General features: G+C 36.5%; 2 protein-coding genes across 2 annotated transcripts in view; one reads left to right on the forward strand and one right to left on the reverse strand.

Annotated features, from left to right (window-relative positions):
- Positions 1 to 3717, reverse strand: part of shisa9a (shisa family member 9a) — a 117351-nt gene extending 113634 nt beyond the window's left edge. The window contains exons 1-2 of the mRNA XM_056468861.1: positions 2924 to 3717; positions 889 to 995 (exon numbers count right to left, since the gene is read on the reverse strand). Coding sequence (XP_056324836.1) covers positions 889 to 995; positions 2924 to 3435 — 619 coding nt within the window. The 5' untranslated portion in view covers positions 3436 to 3717. The remainder of the gene's footprint in view (positions 1 to 888; positions 996 to 2923) is intronic.
- A 1304-nt stretch (positions 3718 to 5021) lies between these two features.
- Positions 5022 to 26861, forward strand: part of cpped1 (calcineurin-like phosphoesterase domain containing 1) — a 57676-nt gene continuing 35836 nt past the window's right edge. Inside the window, exons 1-2 of the mRNA XM_056470003.1 lie at positions 5022 to 5216; positions 15192 to 15410. Coding sequence (XP_056325978.1) covers positions 5153 to 5216; positions 15192 to 15410 — 283 coding nt within the window. The 5' untranslated portion in view covers positions 5022 to 5152. The remainder of the gene's footprint in view (positions 5217 to 15191; positions 15411 to 26861) is intronic.

Raw genomic sequence — 26861 nt, forward strand, 5'->3', positions numbered from 1 at the left:
CGCCAACTTATCCAGCATATGTTTTTTACGCAGCCAATGCCCTTCCAGCTGCAACCCATCACTGGGAAACACCCTTACACTCATTCACACACATACACTACGGACAATTTTAGCTTACCCAATTCACCTTTAGCGCATGTCTTTGGACTTGTGGGGAAAACCGCAGCACCTGAAGGAAACCCACGCGAACGCGGAGAGAACATCCAAACTCCACACAGAAATGCCAACTGACCCAGCCGAAGCTTGAACCAGCGACCTTCTTGCTGTGAAGCCAATGTCTGCCTTTGTATTGAACTTTGAGCATATTACATTCAGAGATGTTGTTTATGTTCACACAGCTACATTACAAGTAAACTAAAGTTTAAAATATGATATTGTAGTGGACCTTTAATGTTTTTACAATTTTCTTTTTTCATTTATAAGAGCTTTATTTCATTGAACTACGCTTGAGACAATCACACCATATAAAAACTCAGCAGTTTTTATACCAAGAGATCCAAGAAAGACAAAGAAATGGTTAACCATTTACTCCATTTAAAATAACAACAGCACTAATTATCTTCATTTTTGTCATGTGTGAACGTGAAAATGCATTGTCATCTCAACAACCTATATCTACAGTACATATTGTATGCTAAGAATTCAAAAGTGGCACAGAACAAAGTTTTGCACCACCAGCAAAACTAAATATTTAATATGTTTTACTGTATGTATCATTTATAACTACATATGTAATTCAGTACACGTGCATTGTTTGCATAGAGGGTATGGTATATTGGGCACTCCAGCCAGGACAAACCAAGCTTTTAGGCTGTTTCATAAAAATGTAGCGCACAGTTTATGCTGAGCTTGTGGGAAAAGAGAGCAAGTAGGCTACAGTCAACTTACGCATGTTGTTTGCTCTGGCCTGCACAGTGTCATAACGCTGTGTGTGCATTCCGATGGCCTCCTCGTGTTGACCCTGACGGGCTCCTTGCATGACGCTCGCAACAGCTCTGTTGAAGAACAAGCAATTCGTTAGCTTAGTTGTATTGTGTAACCAGCCTTTATTTAGATATCAGAGCCCAGCTGAAAAGCATAGAGTGATACAGAGTCAGCAAACTGACATCTATTTAGCTGCCGCTGTCCGTAGTGCTGATTCAAAGAGAGCAGGTTTTTCTGTGAGCCGCTCTTTCAGCAAACCTGCCCACTGTGGGCAACGCGGCTCTCATCAGAGGTTTTGACCCACTATATCAGAGATTTACACCTCCACCATCTAAGTTGAGTAACCAAAGGGTAAAAACTGACAACCGGACGTTATGCAATGCCATGTAACATTTTGTACAGCTCTCTTGGTTTACATGTGCAACTTAACCGTGTTTTCATGTGGATCTCTTGAGATCAGTGATTCAAGAAAGCCCTCTAAACGAGAGCTTGCGTAACACAAATGCATGAATTTAGAAACTGTAATGAAGATTCAAGGGATTGTTTTTGCTCTAATTATGCATGAATATGCATGGGTAGGATAGGAGCAACAGTGAAAAAACAAATCATGACAAGCAGCGCTTCTGGCTACAGAAGGTGAAATTCTTTGTCTGTTCATTTTTTTTTTACCCTGAGATGGAGTAAACAAATTTTAGTCTATAATGCCACACTGCTAAATATTGCTGGGTTATATCAACCCAAGTTTGCATCAGATATGCACAAACCCAACTATTGAGCTAAATATGTATAAATATGTTAAATAATTTGACATTTTGACCAAGCAGTTAGGTAGAGCAAATTCACAAAAACTACAAAATAAATCAATTTTTTCACAGGGTTTTATACATCCCATGCATTGAGAGCTTACCCGCTCTTCCAACTTTATACTCCTCATGCATTATTATATCTATATTAAGTCCACAAATAAAACTATTTAAAGAAAGTATGTAAGTTCTTTTTGAATGCATCATGTCTACACACAACCCCAAACAGTTACACTGAAGCATTCAGAAACAGAAAAAATGAACTATGAAATGATACACAATTCTTTTTAAAATTTTAACATCTAATTTGAAAAGGTTAATTTAAAACCCAAGACTCATGCACAAAACATGGCGAAAGGTCAAACATATGTTAACCAAGCAAGCTGCCCCAACAAATTAAAGATATATTGGTTTAGAGAGATTTTAACTCAATGTTGAGTACCTTACCTAAAGTTTTGTTTCAATCATACTGTACATGAATCCGAGATATAGCACTTTTACACACTTTTTTTCAGTGTTTCATACCAAAAGTGCTTTGCATGTTTCTCTTTGCTTTATTGTATCTAAATTAAGTCGCAAACTGAAATATTTACAATCAAAATGCATTTTGAAGCACATGTGATGTGCTCCATTCAGTTGTCTGCTTGTTTTTAAAAGCATCATGCGTGAAGCAGCCCTCTCAGCCACTTATACTGGGGCATTCTTGCATTCAAAAACAGAAACAATGGCAATGAAATGACATCTTTGTGTGTTTCTAACTTATTTCTATTTGATTTTTTTTCATTCTTAAAAAAGTGTCTCTGTTGTCATCAACCATTCTATTAAAAACCTTTCAGAGAGACCTTTTCATTCCCGTAAAGGTTCTTTACAGTCAAAATTTGCTATTTAGATTATAAATATGTTCCTCACACTATGGAAAAAAATATTATTTAAATACCTTTTTCCTAAAATGTTCATTTGGGAACAAAGAAGCTTGTTCTATGACATCACTGATTCTTCAAGACACCTTGATTTTTACGAGTGTTATTTTAACTTGAGTCTAGACCTCAACTGCATGCGTTTAGCAAACATGCTTACAATAGATTATACTGTTCTGTAAGTCGCCTACACCACCAAATCACACTGTTGCTGAAGCATTTTATTTAAATTCAAATAGAGAATGGGAACTTTGTCAAAGCAATATTTCAGCTGCTTACCGAGACATGCTCTCCCTGTGAGGTCTGTGAGCCTTTTCTAGTCCAAGTTTGGTAAATATCCCAACCAGTGCCATGATTGCCACTACTCCACATATTATGTACACAATCAAGTTTGTTTTATCCTTGGTCGGATCGTGTCTCGGATCTAATGTTTTCTTATACGGTGGCTGTCCTGTTAACCACACAGGTGTGTCGTAATTTTTACAAGTGCTCTGATCCAAACGAGAGTTTTTATAAGCGCAGCAAAATCGGAAGCCACAAGTGCCGCAACAGTATAAATAATTGCCTGTTTGGCAAACGAACGGCGGGTCCCACTGTCCCATGACATCATAGTAACCCCGACATTTGTCCTCGGTGTGTGGAGGTTCAGAAACGCTCTCCTCATCCCGGGACCCATTGGACCCAGAGAGCATTATAAAGCCCTCGAGCTGCTGCGCTTCCCCGTCCGCGCTGTACAACAGCACCAGAACTTTGACCAAGAAGTATTCTAACAGCAAGACTGTCCATTTCATCCTGTAGTCTCCTGGAGGCTTCCCTTAAATGACAAAACGAGACTGAGAATTGACTTGGTACTACCACTGATAGCAGGGCATAAATCCACACGACTGAACAAAGCCATCCGGGGAGGTTTGCATTTTCAAAGAGGTGAATTAAAACCGCAGATGTTTGAGAAGTCCACTCCGGCCGCTGTTGATCTCAATCCCAATTGTTCTGCTGATTGTCAAGTACTTTGTGGACCTCTGAAACCACTGCGCAACTACCCTGAAGGCTGTCTTTGTTTGTGATGATGACAGGAGAGCAGAGGCAGAACTGTGGAGCGCGCGCGCGGAGAGTGGGAGAGACAGTGCGTAAAGGGAAGGAGGAGACATGGGAGGGCTATTGGACAAGAAGAAGTGCTCTTGTAGTAAAGAATCGCCGTGAAAAGTTGCAGACTGATTTAAGATGCTCCATGCAACTTGAAAACAAATAGGTTACCCTATACCTCATCTTTAATTTAATAGCAACAGCTCGTTTGGATCTCAAGTCCATCGCGCGTAACTTAACCACGCGTCACCAGAAAACACAAAGCTCATGATTTGTGGTTTATTTTGCGCAACGCAACCCCTTTGCGAGTCTCCACTGGGCATGACTGTGCTGACTCGTTCAGTCAACAAGGAGCTTGATGATACCAGATAATGTGAAATGTTACAGTGCCGTTTAAAGAAAACGCATCCCAATATATTATTTTTGTTTTAATCAATATGATTTTGTTTTAATCAACTTTACAACATTTTAATCTCCTGTTGCTGGTATTTTATTTTTTGTATTTTTTGTTAGTTTTTCTTTTCTTTTTCTTTTTTTTAATATCCAGTTTTACAACAAAAGAATGATATGCCAAACAATATTTAGTATAATAAAGTAAATCAGATTTGTAACACCTTATGATAGCAGAGATTAGCAAAGTAGACTTTTTTTTTGCTAGCTTATTGTATATTGTTATTACTGTTGTTGTTCAATTCTAATATAATAATAAATAACATATTAGCTAAATTATTTTGATATTTTCAATTTTCAGCCTATACGTATTAGAAGTAGCTAGTATATTTGGAAATGAGATATGAGCCTCACTAGTATTGCAAAATTATTAAATATTCTTATAATTATTTAATTACATAATATTATTATTAATAGGTCAATATTTTATTATTATTATTATTATTATTATTATTATTATTATTATTATTATTATCACCATCATCATCATCATCATCAAATAATAATAATATCAATTTATAAATGCTATTATAATCTATTATAATGTAATTTAGTGAATAGGCCTACACCTTTTGTGTCCTGAACTTTGAAGTTTCTAAGTTGTTTGTGTTGTTTAACTCTTCTGTTTATATATTGGTACATTAAGAAGCATCATAATCAGTAGCCTACTGTTCATTTTGTTATTACTGTCGTTGTCCTTCATTTTGCAAATCCGAAAATATTTGAAGATGAGCTTCAGATAGCCGATCTTTATTCTGTTTTCTTGTCAGACGGTCGTTCTCTGACTCTGTTGAGCTCTCTGGAGTCCGCACATTCCCAGACATCGCTAATACATCACCAAACGCATCGATTCACAAGCAGGAACCAATGATTTAGTCAGTTTTAGTGCACAGAACGCCCTTATTTCGTGACCAAACAGGGCAACGAAAGTCCATAACCAGTTTAAACCTTTTTATCACTGTCTATCGCGTTTCAATGGCAGCGGACGAAAGCGTTTTTCTGAGGGCGAAGGATCGGAGTTATAAGGGGCTGACAGAAGGTACAGTTAACTTAGCTGAGCTAGCTTAACGTAGATTTACATTAGAGATTTCTGTAAAACTTTGAATTATGGCAGTACGTTTTCCTCTATGGTCTTTTATGTTTTAATAAACACTCTAGCTACCAGTGTAGGTTACTGAATTCCAGCAACAAGTCTTTGACACACGTCAGGAATAACAAAGCACCTTTGGACAGAGCTGTAGATATTTTGCATTTACTCTGAGGAGGGTTACTCTGAGGAGGGTTGACAAACATCAACAATTCAAAATGAAGTTAACCTAACATAAACAACTTAACACAACATGATTGGGTTAAAATGTCTCAAATCAGGATTGCCGGCCAAGACAAATATCAGACATTTACAGGATAGACAAAATGCAACAATCTAGCAATTTTGGTAATAGGCTGAAAGGAATATTAGAAAATCTAGAATTTAATTGCATATACAACCTATTAGTACGTTTAGCATAATTTGCCTCTTTGTTTTATTCTCTGTCAGAAAACATTTCACATAACTGCTGAAGAACTATCATGTTTTTGTAAGCTTACATTTAGACATTATGAGAACTCCATAGTTCTAGTCAACCAAACATAAAATTGAAAGTTTAAATAAGTTTGTTTAACGCAAATTTATTAAACATGCATACAAATGTACAGCTAATTGAACTTTAAGTTTTGTAAACCAAAAAATGTTATAAAGTTGGTTGCCTTAAAATTGTTTTCTGAAACTGATAGATGACACATTTTTATTGCTCAACACCAGTTTCCTTGACTAATTTACTTATTTAGTTTATTTTGTTAATCCTTTTAAATTAACATTATTAAAACACTGTGACCAGAACTATAAAATTAAGTAGGCATTTTCACCATTACTAGAATTATTCGTTATGTCTTTTTATTAAAAAAAATAGACACACACTAAAAGAATTTACAATTTCAAATAGTCTAATTTTAAAGTCGTTTATGCGTTTTCTTAACCTAAACCAAAAAACGAAAATTGAGCCAAAATCTTTTTATTTTTTTTTTGTTTTTATTTATTTATTTATATTTATATTTATATTTTATTTATATTTATTTATTTATTTTATTTTATTTTTTACTAGTGAGCAAAAGAAAAACCAAAAAAACATCTGTTTTCTATGTTTCCTTTATTCCGTTTAAAACTAGAAAACAAGTGAAGAAAATGTACATGGACTTTTAACCTTTGGTATGGTGTTTTTCCAGTTTTTTATGTACTTCTGTGCCGTTGTGCAGTTCCCCTGCTTGACTGTTTATGTAAATCCTGTCTGAAATCTTCATCGCAGACTAATTTCTTGCTTATTCTTTGCTTTGCTCTGGCAGTGTTGACATCTGCAGTTTTTTTCCTCCCTTTTTTAATATGAAAAACCTACAGCAGTGACTGTTAGTGGATGCTGTGAGTTGAGTTGATATTTTAATGCTTTATCACAGGAGGCTTTTATCTTGACTTATGATTAGGTTAGCAGTATTTGAAAGCTCTGGGAGTCATCTGAGATATCCTTCTGATTTATGTTTGCTGAAAGAGGCTTGTGCTTATCGGCTGTCATGGGAGCTTTGTCTGCTCCTCTCAATTCATGTTGTTTAAAGTTGCCTGAAAATAGTTCCCAGTCTCCGGGGACCGTACATGAAAGAGTTAGACAACAAACAAGATTCCAGGCAGCAGATGGTACATTTTAAATGCTTTTGGAGTTGGTCAAATATCATGTGTTTTTATTTTATTTATTTATTTTAAGCAGGTTTTCTGCTATCCCAAAGAGATACTCGAAGTATGGCAAACACTTCATCTTGTCAGAATGACAAAACGATTGAATTGAAACAACATTGTCTGTCCACTGGGATTTGTGTTGAAACTTCATTGTAATATTAATTAAGAAGTTGCTCTGCTCATTTAAAAATGAAAAGTTATACGATTGCGCAGCAGGTAATCACACATTAAATTATCGGTTCCAGTTTAAAATTGTGTTAATGTTTCTGGCATGGGTATTCTTTTGCAGTTTGACACATTTAGTACATGTTGTCAGTAAAGGGTTCGCAAAACTGCTGTCAAATCAACAGCACAGGCAAATGAAGTTCAGTTACTAAGCAAATGATTCATACGAACATGTTCTGTTTAGTAAATCAGAAACAGAGCTATGAGTATACTCCTCCTCCCAAACAAATGACTTAATGAATTGGTTCTTGTATTAAACAATGGTGTAAAGTAACAGATTACAAATACTGAAATTACTTGAGTTTTTCTCAGAAATTGTACTTTTAAAGAGCTCCTAGTATGTTTTTTAAAAATTACCTTCCATGCAGTGTGTAACACAGCTCTAAGTGAATGAAAACATCCAGCTGAAGTTTAAATCCGAAAGTGGACCCCGTTTGAAATGATTGATTCTTAAACGAAAGAGTTGATAGAGTCGAATGAATGATTCATTTTGTGTTTGGATCTTTTGCCTGCTCGTATCGATGTCGATATGACACATTGCCAAATATGAAGTGCAGATTCCGGTAAAACGTGAACAAGCCCTTCTTTTCAAATACTAGCTAAGTGCAGGAGGATCATGGGATTGGTCATGATGCAAAGATTACTATCACTGAGAGATGACCAGATATGTGGCTATGGGGAAGAAAGTGTTAAAGTTCATTTTCACAACATACTGTAAATACTAGGGCTGCACGATTCTGGCTAAAATGTGAATCACATTTTTTTTTTTTTTTTTGCTTAAAATCAAGATCACGAGTCTTTCTCACGATTCTTTAAATATGAAATAAAGGTTAATATAAGTAGGCTATTATTATTGGTAATTCTCAAACATATCTTCACCTTAGAATTACAAGGTTCTATCTGCGTTCTGAATGATTTTGAGATATTGAGCTTCAAAGTTTTTGCAATCCATATAGCAAACAGTATGTGTGCAACAGTTTTTTTTTTAAGTCTTAAAATGTAAACAATAAGTTGTCATTTAATAAGAATATGTCAATAACTTAATTTTGACAAAAAATGTCAGATAGAACCTTATAATTGTGACAATATGGTAAAACAACAATAAAAATATTGGGCCTATGTGTAGATCTACTGTTGCCTAAAATGCTAAATTTTGTACAGTCATTATGGTGGACTTGAACAGACTTTTAATATGTCCTGTTTGTTAATTCACAGTAAAATGATGACATCAGAATACAACTATTCATAATTATTAAATTGAATTATTATGTTTGAGACGTGTCATTTGTCACTGACAGCATTTTTAGACCATTTGTTTTCACTGGTAAAATCAGACATTTGTCATTATCAGATTTCTTTTTGCAATATAATCAACATTAAATAAGCTAGAGTAGCTATACTGACACTGTAAAACATTTATTTTCATGCACAACACTATCTGTTAGCTATGAAAGAAAAAAAAAAACATTTTAAATGCTTGTCGTAATCATAACCGTAAAATGCGTTATGATCATTTAAATGATGTGTGGCCAGTTTCATTTTCACATCCTAGTGCGGCTCATGGCTGCCGTCACTGTGATAAAACACACACACATGCAAATCATTCTTTCAGCGTGGCTCTCAAACGATCGCTCTGCAACAAACTGAACATTATTTACAACTTTATTACTTGTTATTTACAGTCTATGCAGGTTCTGTTCACTAAAGTAGCCGTCATTGGCGTTCTCGGTAGCTCGTGGTCAGCTCACGTGTGATTTCGCGGCTGCAAATACATCATTACATGAAGACAGAAATGACATTTCTGGGTGAATTATACCTTATAAATACAGTATGACACTTTTAACGCCATTTGAAGGTGTTCATAGTCCTGTGAAGACTTGTGCGTCCGCCTTTACTCTTCTTTTCTGACCTTGAAAATATAATTGGTTGAATCGTAGAAAAGCTGAATTAAGATCGTGTGTAGGGTCGAATCGAGATCGTGATGTTTTTTCAATTAATCGTGCAGCCCTAATATATACAATAAAAACTGATGAAATAACCTATGCTGCAAAGCGGGATTTGCCAACCATTTGCTAAAGGAAGCATCAACAAAGACTATTATGCCCGATACACATGGGGCCTCAGCGACAACACTTGATGGAGGGCGTGTCTGAAGTTGGGGCTGACGCAATCTTCATAGCAGCGTCAGCAAATAAATTTAGTCCAGAATCAAGCTACGGTCACACTGGGCTTTGTGTGTGCGAAATTCTGTCGTATAGCGAAAAGGGGCAGGATTAAACAAGATGATTAGACATTTAAAAAAGCCAGCGATTGCTCCATGTTTTAAATTTCTGTCCAGGGAGGTCCTGTTTTGATCCTCGATTGGTCTCACGCAGTCAAGTGATGCGATTTCGCAGGGTAGAGTTCACCAAGCTTGAACTTTGCACCGCAGCGACATGCGAAACTTGACGCATGACCTTGCGTTTCCGGTCTGACGCATTCACGTGCGTATGAATGGAAGTCTATGGGAGCAAAAGCCCAATGTGACCGCAGCTTCAGTCTGAACTGGAGTATTTGCATAAAGCAATCTGATTGGCTGACGCATCCGTTGGCGCTTAAAAATGTCCAACTTGTACAGTGAGCAACGCCACTGAAGTGGTGCCGACGGATCCACAATTCAGTTCGGCAACACTTGACATCAGCCATTTAAAATTGAATAGGAAGTGTTGACGCTGACGCCTCGTGTGAATGAATGGGACTTCGTCAGTAACTGTTACATGGTTTATTTGGACCAGTTTCTTCTTCCTATAGATCCTGTAAGTGTTTCTCCTTCCTACACAAGCTGTAAGCGTGATTAATATGGTTGCCTCATTTTCTGTAGTTTGCAAAATGTGTACTTAATTGTTTGTTGTAACTTGTTATCGCTTCAAGCGGCTTGTAATCACTTACCTATTATAGATCAGTGCTTGTACTGTATCTTTTAGGTTAAATCTCTATGGGCTAGTCACATATAGCATCCAAAAACACGCTGAAAATGCGAAGCATGCTTCTCCCTTTACCAATTTAAATGCACTTCTGTGCTTGATTCCTTGCCTTTTGTCATTGCTATGACCACCTTCAACTGTTCCTACACAGACATTACGTGGTCGATTTTCAAAATACTGCTTTTGCCTCTGTGTGGATTAATACTGAATGTGTGTCATTATTACATTTACATTTACATTTACATTTAGTCATTTAGCAGACGCTTTTATCCAAAGCGACTTACAAATGAGGACAAGGAAGCAATTTACACAACTATAAGAGCAGCAGTGAACAAGCGCTATAGACAAGTTTCAGGCGTGTAAAAGTCTAAGAAGCAAAACATTAGTAGAAAATTTTTTTTTTTTTTTTTTTTTTTTTTTTTTTTTTTTTTAGAGAGAGAGAGAGAGAGAGAAAGAGGGCTCAGTTAGTGGTATAGCCAGAGAGGCAATTGCAGATTAGGAGGAAAAGTGGAGACTAAACAGTTGCGTTTTTAGTCGTTTCTTGAAGACAGCAAGTGACTCGGCTGTTCTGATGTAGTTAGGGAGTTCATTCCACCAACTGGGCAGATTGAATGTGAGAGTTCGGGAAAGTGATTTCTTCCCTCTTTGGGATGGAACAACGAGGCGACGTTCATTCACAGAACGCAAGTTTCTGGAGGGCACATATATCTGCAGAAGTGAGAGCAGATACGAAGGAGCACAGCTAGAGGTCACTTTGTAAGCAAACATCAGAGCTTTGAATTTGATGCGGGCAGCAACTGGAAGCCAGTGCAAACGGGTGAGTAGCGGAGTGACATGTGCTCTTTTGGGTTCATCAAAGACCACTCGTGCTGCTGCGTTCTGAAGCAGCTGAAGAGGTTTGATAGAACTAGCTGGTAGCCCGGCTAGCAGAGAGTTGCAATAGTCCAGTTTGGAGAGGACAAGAGCTTGAACAATGAGTTGAGCTGTATGTTCAGATAGGAAGGGTCGGACCTTTCTGATGTTGTAGAGTGCGAATCTGCAAGATCGGGCAGTTCTAGAAATGTGGTCAGAGAAGTTCAGTTGGTCATCAATCGTAACTCCAAGGCTTTTTACCATTTTGGATGCAGTGATGGTTGCTCCATCCATCTGGATTGAAAAGTTATGGTGAAGAGTATTATTACTTGGAGTTGAGGTTAAGAATAGAGGATAGGCTGGTGTTTAACTGCATTGCTTTAATACATTCCTGCGTTGTGCTCACACATATACTCTGTACTCTGGCTACTTCATAACCGTGGTGGGTTGTTCTCTACGTCGCGCGCTGAACTCAGTTGACCAATCACAATAGACTTAGTCATCGGACCAATCAGCGCAGATTAGCTTCACGCAAAGAAGGGATAATTAGGTAAAAATAAATGCATATTATAAGAGAATGAAAGTGTTTTTTGTGTTATCACACAATTAAAGTGTGTTATCCTGTTTTTGGACACCCCCAAAACCAAAATATGACCTTTTATACTGCATAATAGGGGCTCTTTAAAATATGTATTTAACTTTTATGTCAGTAAAATTTTAGAGCTGTATTGCTTCTTTTACTGCATTACTTTCATTTAAGCTGCAGTCACTACTTTTGTATGTTTATTTTTTTCTTGTATGATTTGCGATCCGTCCAGTGATTCCCATCTAATCAAATCGCACATAAAAAAAATCACATCAGATAGAATGAGCTCAAGACAGCATGGAAGCAATGACCATTAAAAGTGTCAAAGAAGACACAACCAATGATCAACCATACTGAATGATGACTGAAATCGCCAAATGTACTTCAAGAATAAATAAATGCACTACAGAAATTTACGTTTTCAAATACATGCTCAAACTGCGTGTAATCGCTCAGTGCTGCATAATCTTGGTTTTGCAACGCCAACTGCTGGACACTTGTAAATTGTTAATCAGGGCTCGATGTGCATAAACCTAGAGCACAACCAGATTATCCTGTTTCCTGTTGTAAATTTTTCACCCTCAGAAAATTTACTTCAAGGAGTATAGGACCACATTACACATAAGAAAGTGCAGCATCTGCTTTTAAACAAACAAAAACCATTTTATTGAAATAATGGTCAAATATATAAAACTAACCATCCGATATCATTTAAAAAAAAATTTTTTTTTAATAAGTTAATTTTTATATAGTATACAATGCACACACAAAACTGCCTCCAGATTGATGGGGGCAGATCCTTTCACTTTGGCAAGCTCTGATAATGCAGGTACTATAAGTCAAAGAAATGTTTACATGCAATCTGATCTACGCTATACCTGATTGTCTTATATTTTACACCCAGGAGACCCATTCTCATACAGGATTTTCTTACATTCTCATAACTTATTCAGGCACTCCTGTCAATATTGGGATGTGAAAATAAGGGATCCCATTTAAATAACTGTCACTTTAAAAATGCCCACATAATAAAGGCATTCGTTTGCTTTCCTAACTGTTTATGATCATTTAAGACAAAATTGGTTGAGTTTAAATGAAAACCTACCAAGATCGACCTGTTTAGATGTTGTTATTATTAATATTAATATTATGTGTATATGTATGTTCCAACATGCACCCAAAACCCAGAGTGTTCACTTTCGCTCGGATTCAAATCGCATGTACAGAATCTGTTTGGGAAACAGCGGAAATTTATCATTTGAAAATCTTGTTTTGAGGATTGCATAGGAGGGCCGACGACACGTGTAATGGAAAGGAAGGGAATCCTTTCGTTTTTATATTTATTTCAAAGTCTTTTCATGCCTAAATAGAATGAAAGAGCAGAACAGATACACATTTAAGAGCAGGGAGCGTCCCCTGGTGGTTTGGTGGTATGGGTTGCGTATAGGGACGATTGGCTCTTTAATATTTATTGCCATCCTTCATGGAAAGGTTGAAAAAACAGGAAAAATATGGTAAAATACCTTTACGGGATGATAGCGGATAGAACCAACCCTAAACCCAACCATCACAATAACGGAAAAACAGTAGTTGTACCCAGGGATGGGCAAAATACATTAAAATGTATTTTAAAATAAAATAACAAGTACCTCAGTTTTACGTGTATCAAAATAAACTACAAAATACAGCAGTCGCAACAAGTATCAAAATAAAATACTGTATTTTGAAAATACTACAAAATACTTTCATAAGGGAGCATGACCTTTTTTTTTCGCAAACTTTATATTAATAGGCCTATTAGATCAATTTAGTGAAGTAAACAATAATTGATAACAAAAGCGTTTCTCTAAGCAAGTTTAATTCAGCTTCTCTGCACCTCATCACCTCTACTGTAAGAATAAAAAAAATTAAGTTTTATTCATAAAACTTGTTTCTCTTTGATTTTAGTATAGATTTTGTACAAATTTCATACAGAAAGTTCTGTCTTGAAGATTATCCCTTTAATCACTGTAAAAACCATGTAATACAGATAATGAGTTGGAAAATAGTACTAAATCTCTTGATTGTGAAAATTGCCACCATCTCTTAAAACTCAAATTTTTCCACATTTTTGCAATTGAAATCTTCAATACTCAATGTACAATCACGAGATCTCAAACAATTTGGGAGTTTTTGATCAGTAGACTGGAATATTATTTAATATTTTTGTTGTGTACTAATTAACTATGTCAAAGTTTGTAATTAACTATAAAAAGCACCTGCAGATCAGCTGGCATTTAAAACAGACAATTTATTTCTGTAGGTATCGCCACTGTGTGACTTTTTTATATTGTTTGTCCTATTTTCCTGTCTGATTTTGACCTCCTCCCAAATTTACCCTTGCTGTTTATCTGTTACTTTCTTTATATGTGATGCATAATATCCATCCCTTCTCCAAGCATTGAACAATGTCTTCAATATAAATCAGTTTTCTGTTCTGATCTCAAGCCTAGGCAAATAACTGAGAAAGCACCAATCTGCCGCATCTTTATACTGTCATCATGTACTTCTTACAAAGTATTTTACAGTATTTTAAAATACCCATTTTCATAAACCCCATAAAAAACAAATTACAAAATACAATTTTGTATTTAAAATACGTATTTGAAATACATGTATCATAAATACTGCCCATCCCTGTTTGTACCGAGTATTATTTATGTAATCTATTAAATTACCCAATAAATTGTATTTTTTAATGTCTACCCCCACCCCAACCCTTAACCCAACCATCACAGTATTGTAAACATATTAATTATTGTTATACAATGTCATAAAAATGCTCCTATATTGATGTGCATATTACCTTTCCAGCCGGCTGTGTATCCTATCTAAACTTTACCATCAAAACCTAGCAAAAATGTGTCAATGGCAAGAAAGTGTTCTCTGTAAATTGATGAGATATCTTGTCAATGATGGAAAGATAATAATTGTGGTTACTAACAAGTTGTTAATACATTATAACAACGTGTAGCTAAGATGAATCAGAATCCTACATTTCCTTTGGCTGCACTGTCAGGATCAGGAACTGATAGAAATCCTCTATTTTTCCTGTAGCTCTTGAGGCTTGCAGCTCTGTCAAAAATTCTCTCCACAAACTTGGAGTAAGTGAGTATAGTGGAAAGCAAAGACTAGACCTGTGTGATGTTCCCAGCAGGGGCATCGTCGTCTTTTATATTTTGACCAAGTTTTAATGCTTGAAGTTTCCAGATAAGAACTGATTCTGTGCTGTATTTGTGCTGTAAAACCCAAGGTGTGAAAATTGGCGTTTTCTTTTTCCTGCCGGTTTCATTTCCTTATAACACAAGAGCTCCTGTGGAGGTGTTGTATACAGCTGAAGTTTACAGTATATACGTCAAGCGAGACAAGCGTTTTCCACAAGTTCCAGGTGCCAACGCTGTGCCCTCAGCTGACTCTCGCACTTTTTATAAATACTTTAAAACATTTTGATTGTGAATGTAATGTAATGTCTTATGTAATGTTTAATTATGTAAAACGGTGTACACGTTGTCCACAAACACGCCATCAATAATTGAGATTTTACAGCAGGTAGTTTGTCAGCTTCATGTGTTTTCTTGTCCTTCCCAGATGAACAGAAGGAATGGAGCGGTCCCTTTTATTTCATCCAGGCTGCGGACCCACAGCTTGGCCTGATGAAGGCATGGAGGATTGGTGATTGTGATTCAGGAGGCGATGAGTGGGCTGAAGAGGTCCAGCTCACAAAGCAGGCAGTGCAGGCCATCAACAAACTCCAGCCCAGACCTCGCTTCATAGTTCTGTGTGGAGATCTGGTCCACGCTATGCCAGGTTAGACAACTTTTCTATTCAAGTCGTGATGCACTGCAAAACTTTCTCTTGATTTTTCTCTTGACTTTCTTTTGGTTCGATTCATTGATATAAATAGGGATTTTGAGGATGTGCTAAAGAAGCCTCTATTATGCATTAAATTATTATTATTTTTAATATATATTTTCATTTAATTTTATTTATGCAGCAAATATTTTGGTTATAGGGGTCTTCAACAACAGGCTGATATTCATGCAAGGTCAAAAACATTTTCATTGTCTTATAATATGCATTTAGTTTTACTTAATTATCCCAACGACTCTCATATGATTTGTTCAGTGATTCATTTGTTCCCAACCCCCTCCTTAGCGCGATGCTAATCTGCGCTGGTTGGTTTGATGATATACAAAGTATATGTGTGAGCCCAATGCAGGAGCGAATAAAAACAATGCAGTTAAACACCAGCTTATAGCTCTTATCTTAACCATAAGTAATATCAATGACATACAATCAGTATTAATCCACACAGTGGCAAAAGCTGAACTATTTTGAAATTTGACCACCGCACTTGTGTGGAAACAGCTGATGATGGCCAAAACAATGACAAACGGCAGAGGACCACGAGCTCACAAACGCATTTAAATCTGTAAACAAAGCAGCACACACCAATTCAATTCAATTCAATTCACCTTTATTTGTATAGCGTTTTTACAATGTAGATTGTGTCAAAGCAGCTTCACATAAAAGGTCATAGTAAATTGGAACAGTGTAGTTCAGCTTGTAGTGTTTAAGTTCAGTTCAGTTTAGCTCAGTTCATTGTGGTTACACCACGTACACCATCGCAAAAGGGCTAGCACTGACTAAGATTAAACTAATATTGCATCTCATGAAAAGACCGGTATTTCTATTAAAATGACGTATGCAAATAATAAGGTATATTTCAAAAGCATCTGTGCAAAAACACCACACTTTCAACATGGCTTAAGATGCAATATGTGAATATAAAGAGTTAACCAAATACAGTACAAGACGCGCAGAGAGATTACAAGTACACAAGGAGGCAACCATTTTAATCTCACTTGCAGTATTTACACTTAGAGTTGGGTACCGAAACCCGGTGCCGTTATAGCACCGGTACCTTTGTAACCGGTATGTACCGGATCAAATCAGTATATGAATTTCGGTGCCTAATTTCGGTGCCACTGGTGCTGCGACAAGGACGTAAGAAAGGGGTGCATCAAAGGCACACATAGGTACGCGTTGTCTCACCATCTCTAAACATTTAATTCTAAACAACTTTGAGGAATACGGACAGGCGATGTCAGGTGTTTGTTCTTGTTGCTTAGGGAACGGACGCATGCAACTCGCGCAGTACAGCGGATTAGGTGAGCGAGAGCGACTCTCTTCAGATCAACACACAGATCAACACGCATGATCATCAAATGTGCTTTTAAGCATAAGCGTATTTTACAAGCAAGGATTCTGACACAGCAACGTGAAGCAGATGATTTACAAAAGTTGCGTGCAAGGGGGAAATACATCAAACTTAACGGCACATTTGAGGGCTCAAAGTCAGAGGAATGCACTGTCTCTGACATCATATGGCACTTTCAATGATTACGTACATGGACACTAATGCTCCGATTTTAATATGATTTAGACAATACTCTGATTTAGAGTCTAGACCTGTGGTACTCAAACTGGGGGTCGCAGAATAATTTCAAGGGGTCGATTTTAAAAATTGTGTAATTTTCAGTGATTATAATAAATATTTTTCAGTATTACAAGTGAAAGCTAATATTTTTATACAGTAAATATGATCACATATTACAAGTGAGAGATTTTTGAATGTATATGGTGGATTGCTTGATTTTAAAATAATTGAAGTAAACACACACTATCTACTATATATCTACTATCTATAATTATTTATTGAACATCAACGCTGAACAACACATTTGTTTTGTAATTTTAAAAATTGACCTTGAAAAATTTCCACGATTATAGGTTAATGTCGATTTCGATTACTTTACGATTGATTACCCAGTCCTATTATAAAAGTTGGAAGCACTTGAGGGTGTGTAAACGGTGAGCAAATTTTCATTTTTGGATGAAATATTCTTTTAATATAATATATTTTATTCATAAATTATAGATGAAGAACTGTCTTTGGTAATGGATATCAAATATTTCTTTCATATTGTTGACTACTAATCATATAAAAAATATATCAGTAATCTCAATATGAATTAATATCAAATATTAAATTCAAGGTTCATAAAAAACACATTTATTAGACTAAAAATCCACTATAAAATACATTTATTTTATCTTTATGATTGAAAAGGCAGGGCTTGTGCAGAGTAGTCTTTTATTCTTCCGCCGACTCTAATCTTTGAGGTGGCTGTTAGGAAATGGAGCTGTGAGCAATCTGAAAGAGCCGACTACCTGAAATCTCCACACTTATCTAATTGCCTGAGTTCAAACGGCAGAGCACACGGCAAAGAAAAAAAAAACACCAGCGAAGACCAGATGACAGTTTTCCTGCACACATAAATATAAGCTGACAGGAAGTCACCTGTGAATGTGACATAAGTGTTTATGTATTTCAAGTGTCAGGTCTCTGAGTCAGTGTTTCCTGTAATGTCTTGCGCTGGAGTGCCAATATCAAAGCGGCAGTACATTTAAAGCCATCATGAATGAACTTAAATCACCCAAATGTTGACAGTAACTGGTTTTTCAATGGCTGACTTATCAGATTATCCCTTTTTTGGGATCGGAAGGAACTCTGAGGTGTCATATTTGCTTGATTTAAAATGAGCCTAGGTTTGTTGCTTCCCTGTTGGATGTAATTTATAGGTCATGTTATGATAAGCTGCCTGTAAAAGCTCAGTCATGGAACTTTATGAGGTTTGGAGACCTTTAAATGGCCTGGCGTCAACACCTATTAATGTCAGGCCAGAAGAGCAGGCAGAGGATGCCATATGCATTACACGGCACGTCCGTCACTCAGCCCGTCTTCAGTGTCTGCTCCACACGGGCTTCAGCAGACCTAAGCAACTTCCTCCTCACCACGTCTTCATTAAGCATAAGTCAGTGAGAGAGAAAAGCTTCTTCTGTGTTTTATTTGTGGTCGTAGTAATGACAAGTTTTATTGCTAAAGATTCAACAGTAAAAGACTGTATATAAGAAAATAAAAATAAACGCCAGCAGGCACATAAATTAGTCATAAATATTGGGCAAAGGCATAAACAGGTTTGCCTGTTGTCTGATGTTGGATGATGGCTGATTTTTATCTAGGCAGGGATGTGAGCGTGTTTTGATTCAACTTGTTTTCATTGTGCATTCAATGAATGTATGTTATATGTTATGTTTTACAAAAAAAAATAATACTGTTGTATTTTCCATTACTTAAAACTGTTTTGTTAAATACAAATATACACTCACTGGCTACTTTATTAGATACACCTCACTAGTACTGGGTTGGACCCCCTTTTGCCTTCAGAACTGCCTTAATCCTTCGTGGCATAGATTCAACGAGGTACTGGAAATATTCCTCAGAGATCTTGGTCCATATTGACATGATAGCATCACGCAGTTGCTGCAGATTTGTTGACTGCACATCCATGATCCGAATCTCCTGTTCCACCACATCCCAAAGGTGCTCTATTGGATTGAGTTCTGGTGACTGTGGAGGTCATTTGAGTACAGTGAACTCATTGTCATGTTCAAGAAACCAGACTGAGATGATTCTCGCTTTATGACATGGCACGTTATCCTGCTGAAAGTAGCCATCGGAAGATGGGTACACTGTGGTCATAAAGGGATGGACATGGTCAGCAGCAATTCTCAGGTAGGCTGTGGCATTGACATAATGATCAATTGGTACTAATGGGCCCAAACTGTGCAAAGAAAATATCCCCTACATCATTAAAACACCACCAGCCTGAACCGTTGATACAAGGCAGGACGGATCCATGCTTTCATGTTGGTGATGCCAAATTCTGACCTTACCATCCGAATGTGGCTGCAGAAATCGAAACCCATCAGATCAGGCCACGTTTTTCCAATCTTGTCCAATTTTGGTGAGCCTGTGCAAATTTTAGCCTCAGTTTTCTGTTCTTAGCAGACAGGAGTGGCTCCCGGTGTGTCTTCTGATGCTGTAACCCATCCGCCTCAAGGTTGGGCGTGTTGTATGTTCAGAGATGCTCTTCTGCATACCTCTGTTGTACCGAGTGCTTATTTGAGTTACTGTTGCCTTCTACCAGTCTAGCCATTCTCCTCTGACCTCTGGCATCATCAAGGCATTTGTGTGCACAGAACTGCCGCTCACTGGATGTTTTCTCCTTTATTGGACCATTCTCTGTAAACCCTAGAGATGGTTGTGCATGAAAATCCCAGTAGATCAGCAGTTTCTGAAATACTCAAACCAGCCCGTCTGGCACCAACAACCATGCCACGTTTAAAGTCACTTAAATCACCTTTTTTCCAATTCTGGTGCTTGGTTTGAACTGCAGCAGATCGTCTCGACCATGTCTACATGCCTAAATGAATTGAGTTGCTGCCATGTGATTGGCTGATTAGAAATTTACGTTAATGAGCAGTTGAACAGATTTATCTAATAAAGTGGCCAATGAGTGTATAATATACATAGAATTTGTTTATTTAAGTTTATTGATATTAACTAATGGAAGCCTATGGAGGCTTGTTTTCACAGAATTTAAAAAAGGGCTTTTTGCAATTCTGCCTTCCTCCCCCTAACAACCCCAGCCAGAGCCCCCCAACCCCAGCCACCCCAAATGTTTTTTTTTCCTTTTCAGATTTGCCAGTTTATATTTTATATCTTGCAATTTTGAGGGAAAAGTCAAATATACACCCAGAATTTAAAGAATACAAGAGCGTCATGTTTTTTTAAAGATCTCTCTCTCTCCCTCACCTTCTTCATATATGTAATGTATGTAATAAAATGTATTTACGTTTTTGAAGAAGTATGAATTTGGATGGTATCTTGCAATTCTGACTTTTTTTTCTCAGATTTGCAAAGGAAAAAAGTGAGAAATGTGAGATTAAAAGTCACCATTTCATTTTGGGAGCCAGTTTCAACCTCAGAGTATAGACAGAGCTTGACTGACAGATGATATGACTGGTCATAATGCAAATATTATTTTTTCCTGTTTACTCTTTGGCCTGTGGGCTACAGCCTCAGTCTTTATTTTATTTGCTTAATTTTGAACCACTTTCACAGAAACCATTTGAATTCATATTGCAGAACTTTTTTTGTCTGCTTCTGTCTGAAATCAACATGTCAATTTTTCAAAAGGTATTTAAATCAAATTAAATGTGTCATAATTAGATACTTAGCAAGGTATATTACTCATAAAAAATTAGGTTTTAATAAATTTACACTAGGACATTTACAAGACATCTTCATTGGACATGGTCTTAATATTTTTGTGATTTTTGGCATAAAAGAAAAAGCTATAACTATGACTCAAACAATATGTTTTTGGATTTTGCCAAAATAAACCTGTACAACAAAGTTTTGTGGTCTAATTTCACAAGTTTTGAAAAAGAGATGTGCTATGAATATTTTACACACTGTAAATGTGTAATTACACCCTAAAATAAAGTCTAACCTGAAATCATTTCATGGAGTTATAGAGTAAAAAAGTAAACAAGAAGGTAATAAAGAGATAACATTTAGAATATCAAATACAGACTCATTGTGTATTTAAAGGCATCAATTGCAATTGAGATTGATTTATCGTATACGTACCTAGGTGTATATCTGAATAACAAGCTTGATTGGTCTGAGAATACAATGCAGGTGTACAAAAAGGGTCAGAGTCACATTCATTTATTAAGATGACTGAGGTCCTTTGGTGTTCAGAATACACAAGACATGTCACTCGTATTGTTTTGAAAGGGGCAAAGTGTAACGGTCAATATGGCGAATGAAGCCCTGCCGACTTGTACAGTAGCCAGTCATCGATCAATAAAGACTGACGATTCTCCGGGGAAGAAGCTCAGATCAGACTTGTGCTTTTACGACACTTTATGTGGTCAACAAACACACTGGAATCTCAGCAAATACTTGCTTCACAGACATGAGAAATATATCCACATAAAGCTTGAAATCTCTACTTTTAAACGAACCCACTACACTGCCATAAATGAGGTTGGTGTTGTGGTCTCGTTCTTTTCGAGTGCGCATGCGCATTAGCCTGGGCAAAAAATGCTGATTTTAATTGATTACAACATTTAGAAACTAAACTTATGAGATGGTTGTTGTAAAATTTTTATTGGTGATTCCACATATGTAATGTAATCGTAAGCTTGGCTAACAGTTTTGCAGAATTTGATGTTTCCATATTCAGACAGAATGCCCGAGAATACTGCCCAAGAGGCATTTCAAAGATGGCGCCAAGTGAAATGACTTGCCTTAAAGAGACTTTGGTACTACTCACTATAGAAGAGATAGCACATGTCCGAATTATGGACAAATTTGTCAGTATAATGAACCACGATAGTCATCCCCTTTTTGATACTGTCCAAGTGTGTGCAAGCTCTTTTAACTAAAAATTAATTCAGCCCCGGTGTTACAAGGAACAATACAGGAAGTAATTTTTACCAACAGTTATCAGATTGATCTTGGAGGAGCGGAGAGCATGAGTCTGATTCCTGAAAGACCAAAGTGTCAGACGAGTCTTCACATTGATCCCCTGGGCCAGTATGATCACCCAACGGTGACCTACACACACCTGCAGTTAATTGGTGAAGTTTGTTCGTCTCCCCTGTTGCCATTGGCTTGCTTGGTTGGGACTTGTGGAGCTGCGCATCGATGGTTTAGCTCATCAGTGTTTGAACTTTCAGCTGTGAAATCTAAACTACACCGAACTAAACTGACTTTCAACTCTGAAAACTGGACTGACAGTGTCAATTTACTAGAACTTCTATGTTAAGCTGCTTTGACACAATCTACATTGTAAAAGCGCTATAGAAATAAAGATGAATTGAATTGAATTGAATTGAATTGAATTGTATAACCAAAGTCATACTACACTCTGTCTACAAGGTGTCACTGGGGTGGTACCTTTTCAAAAGGTAAAAATTTTTACCCAAAAGGTCCATATTAATACCTAAAAAGTGCAAAAGTGTTCCTCTTAAAATTTGTAGATACTAATATATACTTTTGAGGTACCAATATGGACCCTTCAAGTATAAATGTGTAAGGTACCACCCCAGTGACAGCGTGCTTACCTTTATTTCTAAGAGTGTAGATGAATTATGCTAAATTGTAATAGCATTAATATTGTAGATATGGACAAGTGTCTAATCGTTGTTTGAAACTAAGGTGTGCAGTATGAATGTAATTTTATGAATATTGTCTTTTTATATATGCAACTTATTTTATTTATTTTATAGTATGGAGAGCTCTGTTGTGACGAGTGAATTTCCCTTTGGGATTAATTTAGTCTTAACAAACAAACAAACTAATTATTAAAACATAAGTTCACGGTTAATAGTTTTAAAGCCACAATGTGCGACTACAAAAAAGTGTCACCCAATAGTTTTAAATCCCCTAAAATACAGTTTTATTCATTGTTTATTGAAGTCGTTTTTCAGAAATGATTATTCATCCAGCCACTGCACTGCCAAAAAAAAAAATATATATACAATCTTGCCTACCATGGTGTTAACAGTAGGTGCTGTTTTGGAACCACTTGTAAACATTGCATAACTTACAGTTAGTGTCTTTTTTTAAGTTACTGTACTGTATACACATGACTGGGTGCAGAATAAACTGAAAAACAAACAAGTTAAAAAAAGAGAAGGCGGCAAAGACGTGTTGAATTCTGCCACTATATACCAAAGTGCAAGTGCGAATAATGAGGCCATGCAAATGAGAAAAACAGTAGTTATTGTGTGATTATTTTGCATCTCTACGAATAACAATATATACAGTACATGTGACAGAGTGCATATGATAAAGGTCTCTGCTGTGTTGTTACAGTAGTGCTGCGGGCTTCTGGCCCTCATTAAATGTCTGGATAGTTTGGCTGTAGAAGCTCCCCCAGAACCTCTCAGTTTTGACCCCGAGGCTTTTGGGCATTTTTATTTTATTTTATTTTTTTGACTGCAGCAATGAAAAGAGGCCATTGTTTGGATGGCAGGGGTCCATAATGATTTTGGTGGCCTTAGTCTTGCTTTATTTGTTGTGGTCATTCTGCAGACCCCCGGTGAACCATTCCAAATGTATCACCTCCTGTGTGGTGCAGTTCATACAGTGGACAGTAATATAACATGACATGAGCCTATCAATAGTGCACCTGTAAAAGAATATCTGTATCTCAGGGTCCATCCTGAATCTATTTTGGTAATAGAAGCTTTGTCGTGTCTTTGCCATTTATTTTTCTTTTGACTCACATGAACCTGAAGTAGATTTGAGTTCAAATGCTTTTTGGTGAAAAGGAGCACACATAAAAATCTCAGACATCTAAAGGGAATGTACGCATATGCACAAGCGTTTCAGTGCATGCATACACACATATTAGAACATACTTGGAGATGCAATTATCAGCCCTCCTGTGAATTTGTAATTATTTTTCAAATGTTCACTTTATTAGGGACACCTTAGTAGTACTGGGTTGGATGTCTTTTTGCCTCCAGAACTGCCTTAATCCTTCGTGGCATAAATTCAACAAGCTTCTGGAAAACATTCCTCAGTGATTTTGGTTCATATTGACATGATAGCATCACAGTTGCTGCAGATTTGTCGGCTGCACATCCATGATGCAAATCTCCCGCTCCACCGCATCCCATAGATGCTCGATTGGATTGAGGTTTGGTGACTGTGAAGACCATTTCATTACAGTGAACTCATTGTCATGTTCAAGAAACCAGTCTCAGATGAATCTCGCTTTATGACATTAGAAGATGGGTACACTGTGGTCATAAAGGGATGGACATGGTCAGCAACAATTCTCAGGTAGGCTGTGGCGTTGACACAATGATCAATTGGTACTAATGGGCCCAAAGTGTGCCAAAAAAATATCCCCTACACCATTACACCACCACCACCAGCCTGAACCGTTAATACAAGGCAGGATGGATTCATGCTTTCATGTTGTTGATGCCAAATTCTGACTCTACCATCCGAATGTTGCAGCAGAACTCGAGACTCATCAGACCAAGCAACGTTTTTCCAATCTTCTATTTTCCAATTTTGGTGAGCCTTTGTGAATTGTAGCCTTAGTTTCCTGTTCTTAGCTGAAAGGAGTGGCATCTGGTGTGGTTTTCTGCTGCTGTAGCCCATCTGACTCAAAGTTGGACATGTGCGTTCAGAGATGCTTTTCTGCATACCTCGATTGTAACGAGTAAACCAGTCTGGCTGTTCTCCTCTGACACCAACAACCATGCCACGTTTAAAGTCACTTAAATGTTTACATGCTTAAATGCATTGAATTGCTACCATGTGATTGGCTGATTTTAAATTTGCATTAATGAGCAGTTGGACAGATGCACGTAATAAAGTGGCTGGTAAGTGTAGCTCAACCTGATACAAAACAACTTCCATAAAGTTTCAAATAACATGAAAGAGAGGTATAATGACTATAGTGTTTAAGAAGAAAGGAATCTGCACTACAAAATGATATGCAAAAAGTCATGACAACAACTGTTTTTGTTACTTTAAATTTAATTAGACAGATTAAAACTTAATACTTGTAGTTATATAAAGTTTAACTTAATATTTTTTTTGTCATTTTGACTAATGTTGATTCAACTACAAAACTTTTAGGCAATGCATTTTTTTACAGTGTGACTTATATGATAGTTCCAGGTCAGCATAGGATAACTTTATGATTTAATGTACTGTTTAATTTACTAATTAGTGCATATGATTCTAAGTTTTGATACCTAAATGTTTCAATTTCTCACAATTAGCAGTGCATTTCCCCCTAAAATATGAATGTGAAAAATGAAAGTAAATGACATTTTTGAGAGTACTACTGAAACAGCATTGTAAGATAAAATATTGCAGTACTTTGAAATATTTTTTTCTTTATTTCAGTTAACATTTGTTTTACTGAGTAAAAAAAAAAAAAAAAGTTTCAGTGTTTTCAAGCTTAGTTATGTTTTTTACATTTTAGTAGACCAACAAGGTCATTTAAAACTGTAAAATAATGCAAATTAAACTATGGCTATAGTGATTGAAATGTAAAAAAAAAATTGTAAGATTTTTTTCCTTATTTCAGGTTGTTTAACATTTTAACCCATTATCTATGTGGAATGTTTTTTAGTACATATTTAACCTTTTTTTGTCTAAACCTGAACTTTATCTGTATCTTGACAGCCTATACTAGTATTCAGCTTAAAGTGCAATTTAAAGGCTCAACTATGTTAGTTAAGTAGGCGACTAACGTTTCTATAGAATAAAACAAAACATATTTCTGAAAAATTCCTTACTCTGCTCTATATTACTTGGAAAATATTTGAAAAAGATTAAAAATTTTACAGTAAATGACTAATAATTTTGTCTTCAGCTGTATTGAAGGTGACCATTAGCATAAACAAAATAGAAAGGAAAGAAAAATAAATAAAAATATATATGTTATAGGAGACTTATTTTTCTACAGATGCTCAAATAAAAACCATCTGATTAGATCACCTCAAACAGATTTTTATTGATTCTGCAGATGTCTGCCAACTGCAGAGGGTCTTGTAATCTGCATCATTTATTCAAGCAGTAGACAGTTCTAAGTGAGAATTCAACATTTAACATAAAGTAAATGGGGAGGTTTCAATCTTAGTGTAATCATCTTCCTAGCAGCTGTAAGGTCAGCTAATAATACAGTGCTGATAATAATATGTGCTGATTGTTAACCTGTAAAATTGTTATATTATTCAATATTGCATAGTTACAGGTTTCGTTGTTGAAGTCAGATCAGACAATTTAGGTGCAACCTAAGTTCAGAACTGAGCAACGGGTGAACACTCTTATACCATACAGTACATAAGAAAGTGCCTGGGATATTCAGACTGCATACAGTACGTTTAGAGTTTGGTAATCTCTTCATTCAATAATGTTTATGGGAAGTTAAGCATGTTCTGTGCAGTGGTCCATGTTCCGAGCAGCCTCTGTACTATTTATCCAAGTATCTTCCTAAATAAAATGTGAATCCAAGTTGGGGCAATCTTGTCACCATAGTCTATCTAATGGTAGTTCAAGGAAGCCTCCAGAATAAAATTATACGGTGTGGATATTAACCCACTGTAATTCCCTTGAGTTGTAAACAATTTAATCAATTGATGTACAGGTAGATGTTTTTGACAAGGCACACTATATGCTTTGGGTGCTGCACGAAGGTGTAAATAAAATACAAATTAGGAGGCTGGGCCTGACTGGAAGTCATTATCTTTTTCTTGTTTTTTATGTTTTTTTTTTAAGAGATTGGAGACTATAGCTATGTT

Source organism: Danio aesculapii, chromosome 12, assembly GCF_903798145.1.
Source record: "Danio aesculapii chromosome 12, fDanAes4.1, whole genome shotgun sequence".
Lineage (NCBI taxonomy): Eukaryota > Metazoa > Chordata > Actinopteri > Cypriniformes > Danionidae > Danio > Danio aesculapii.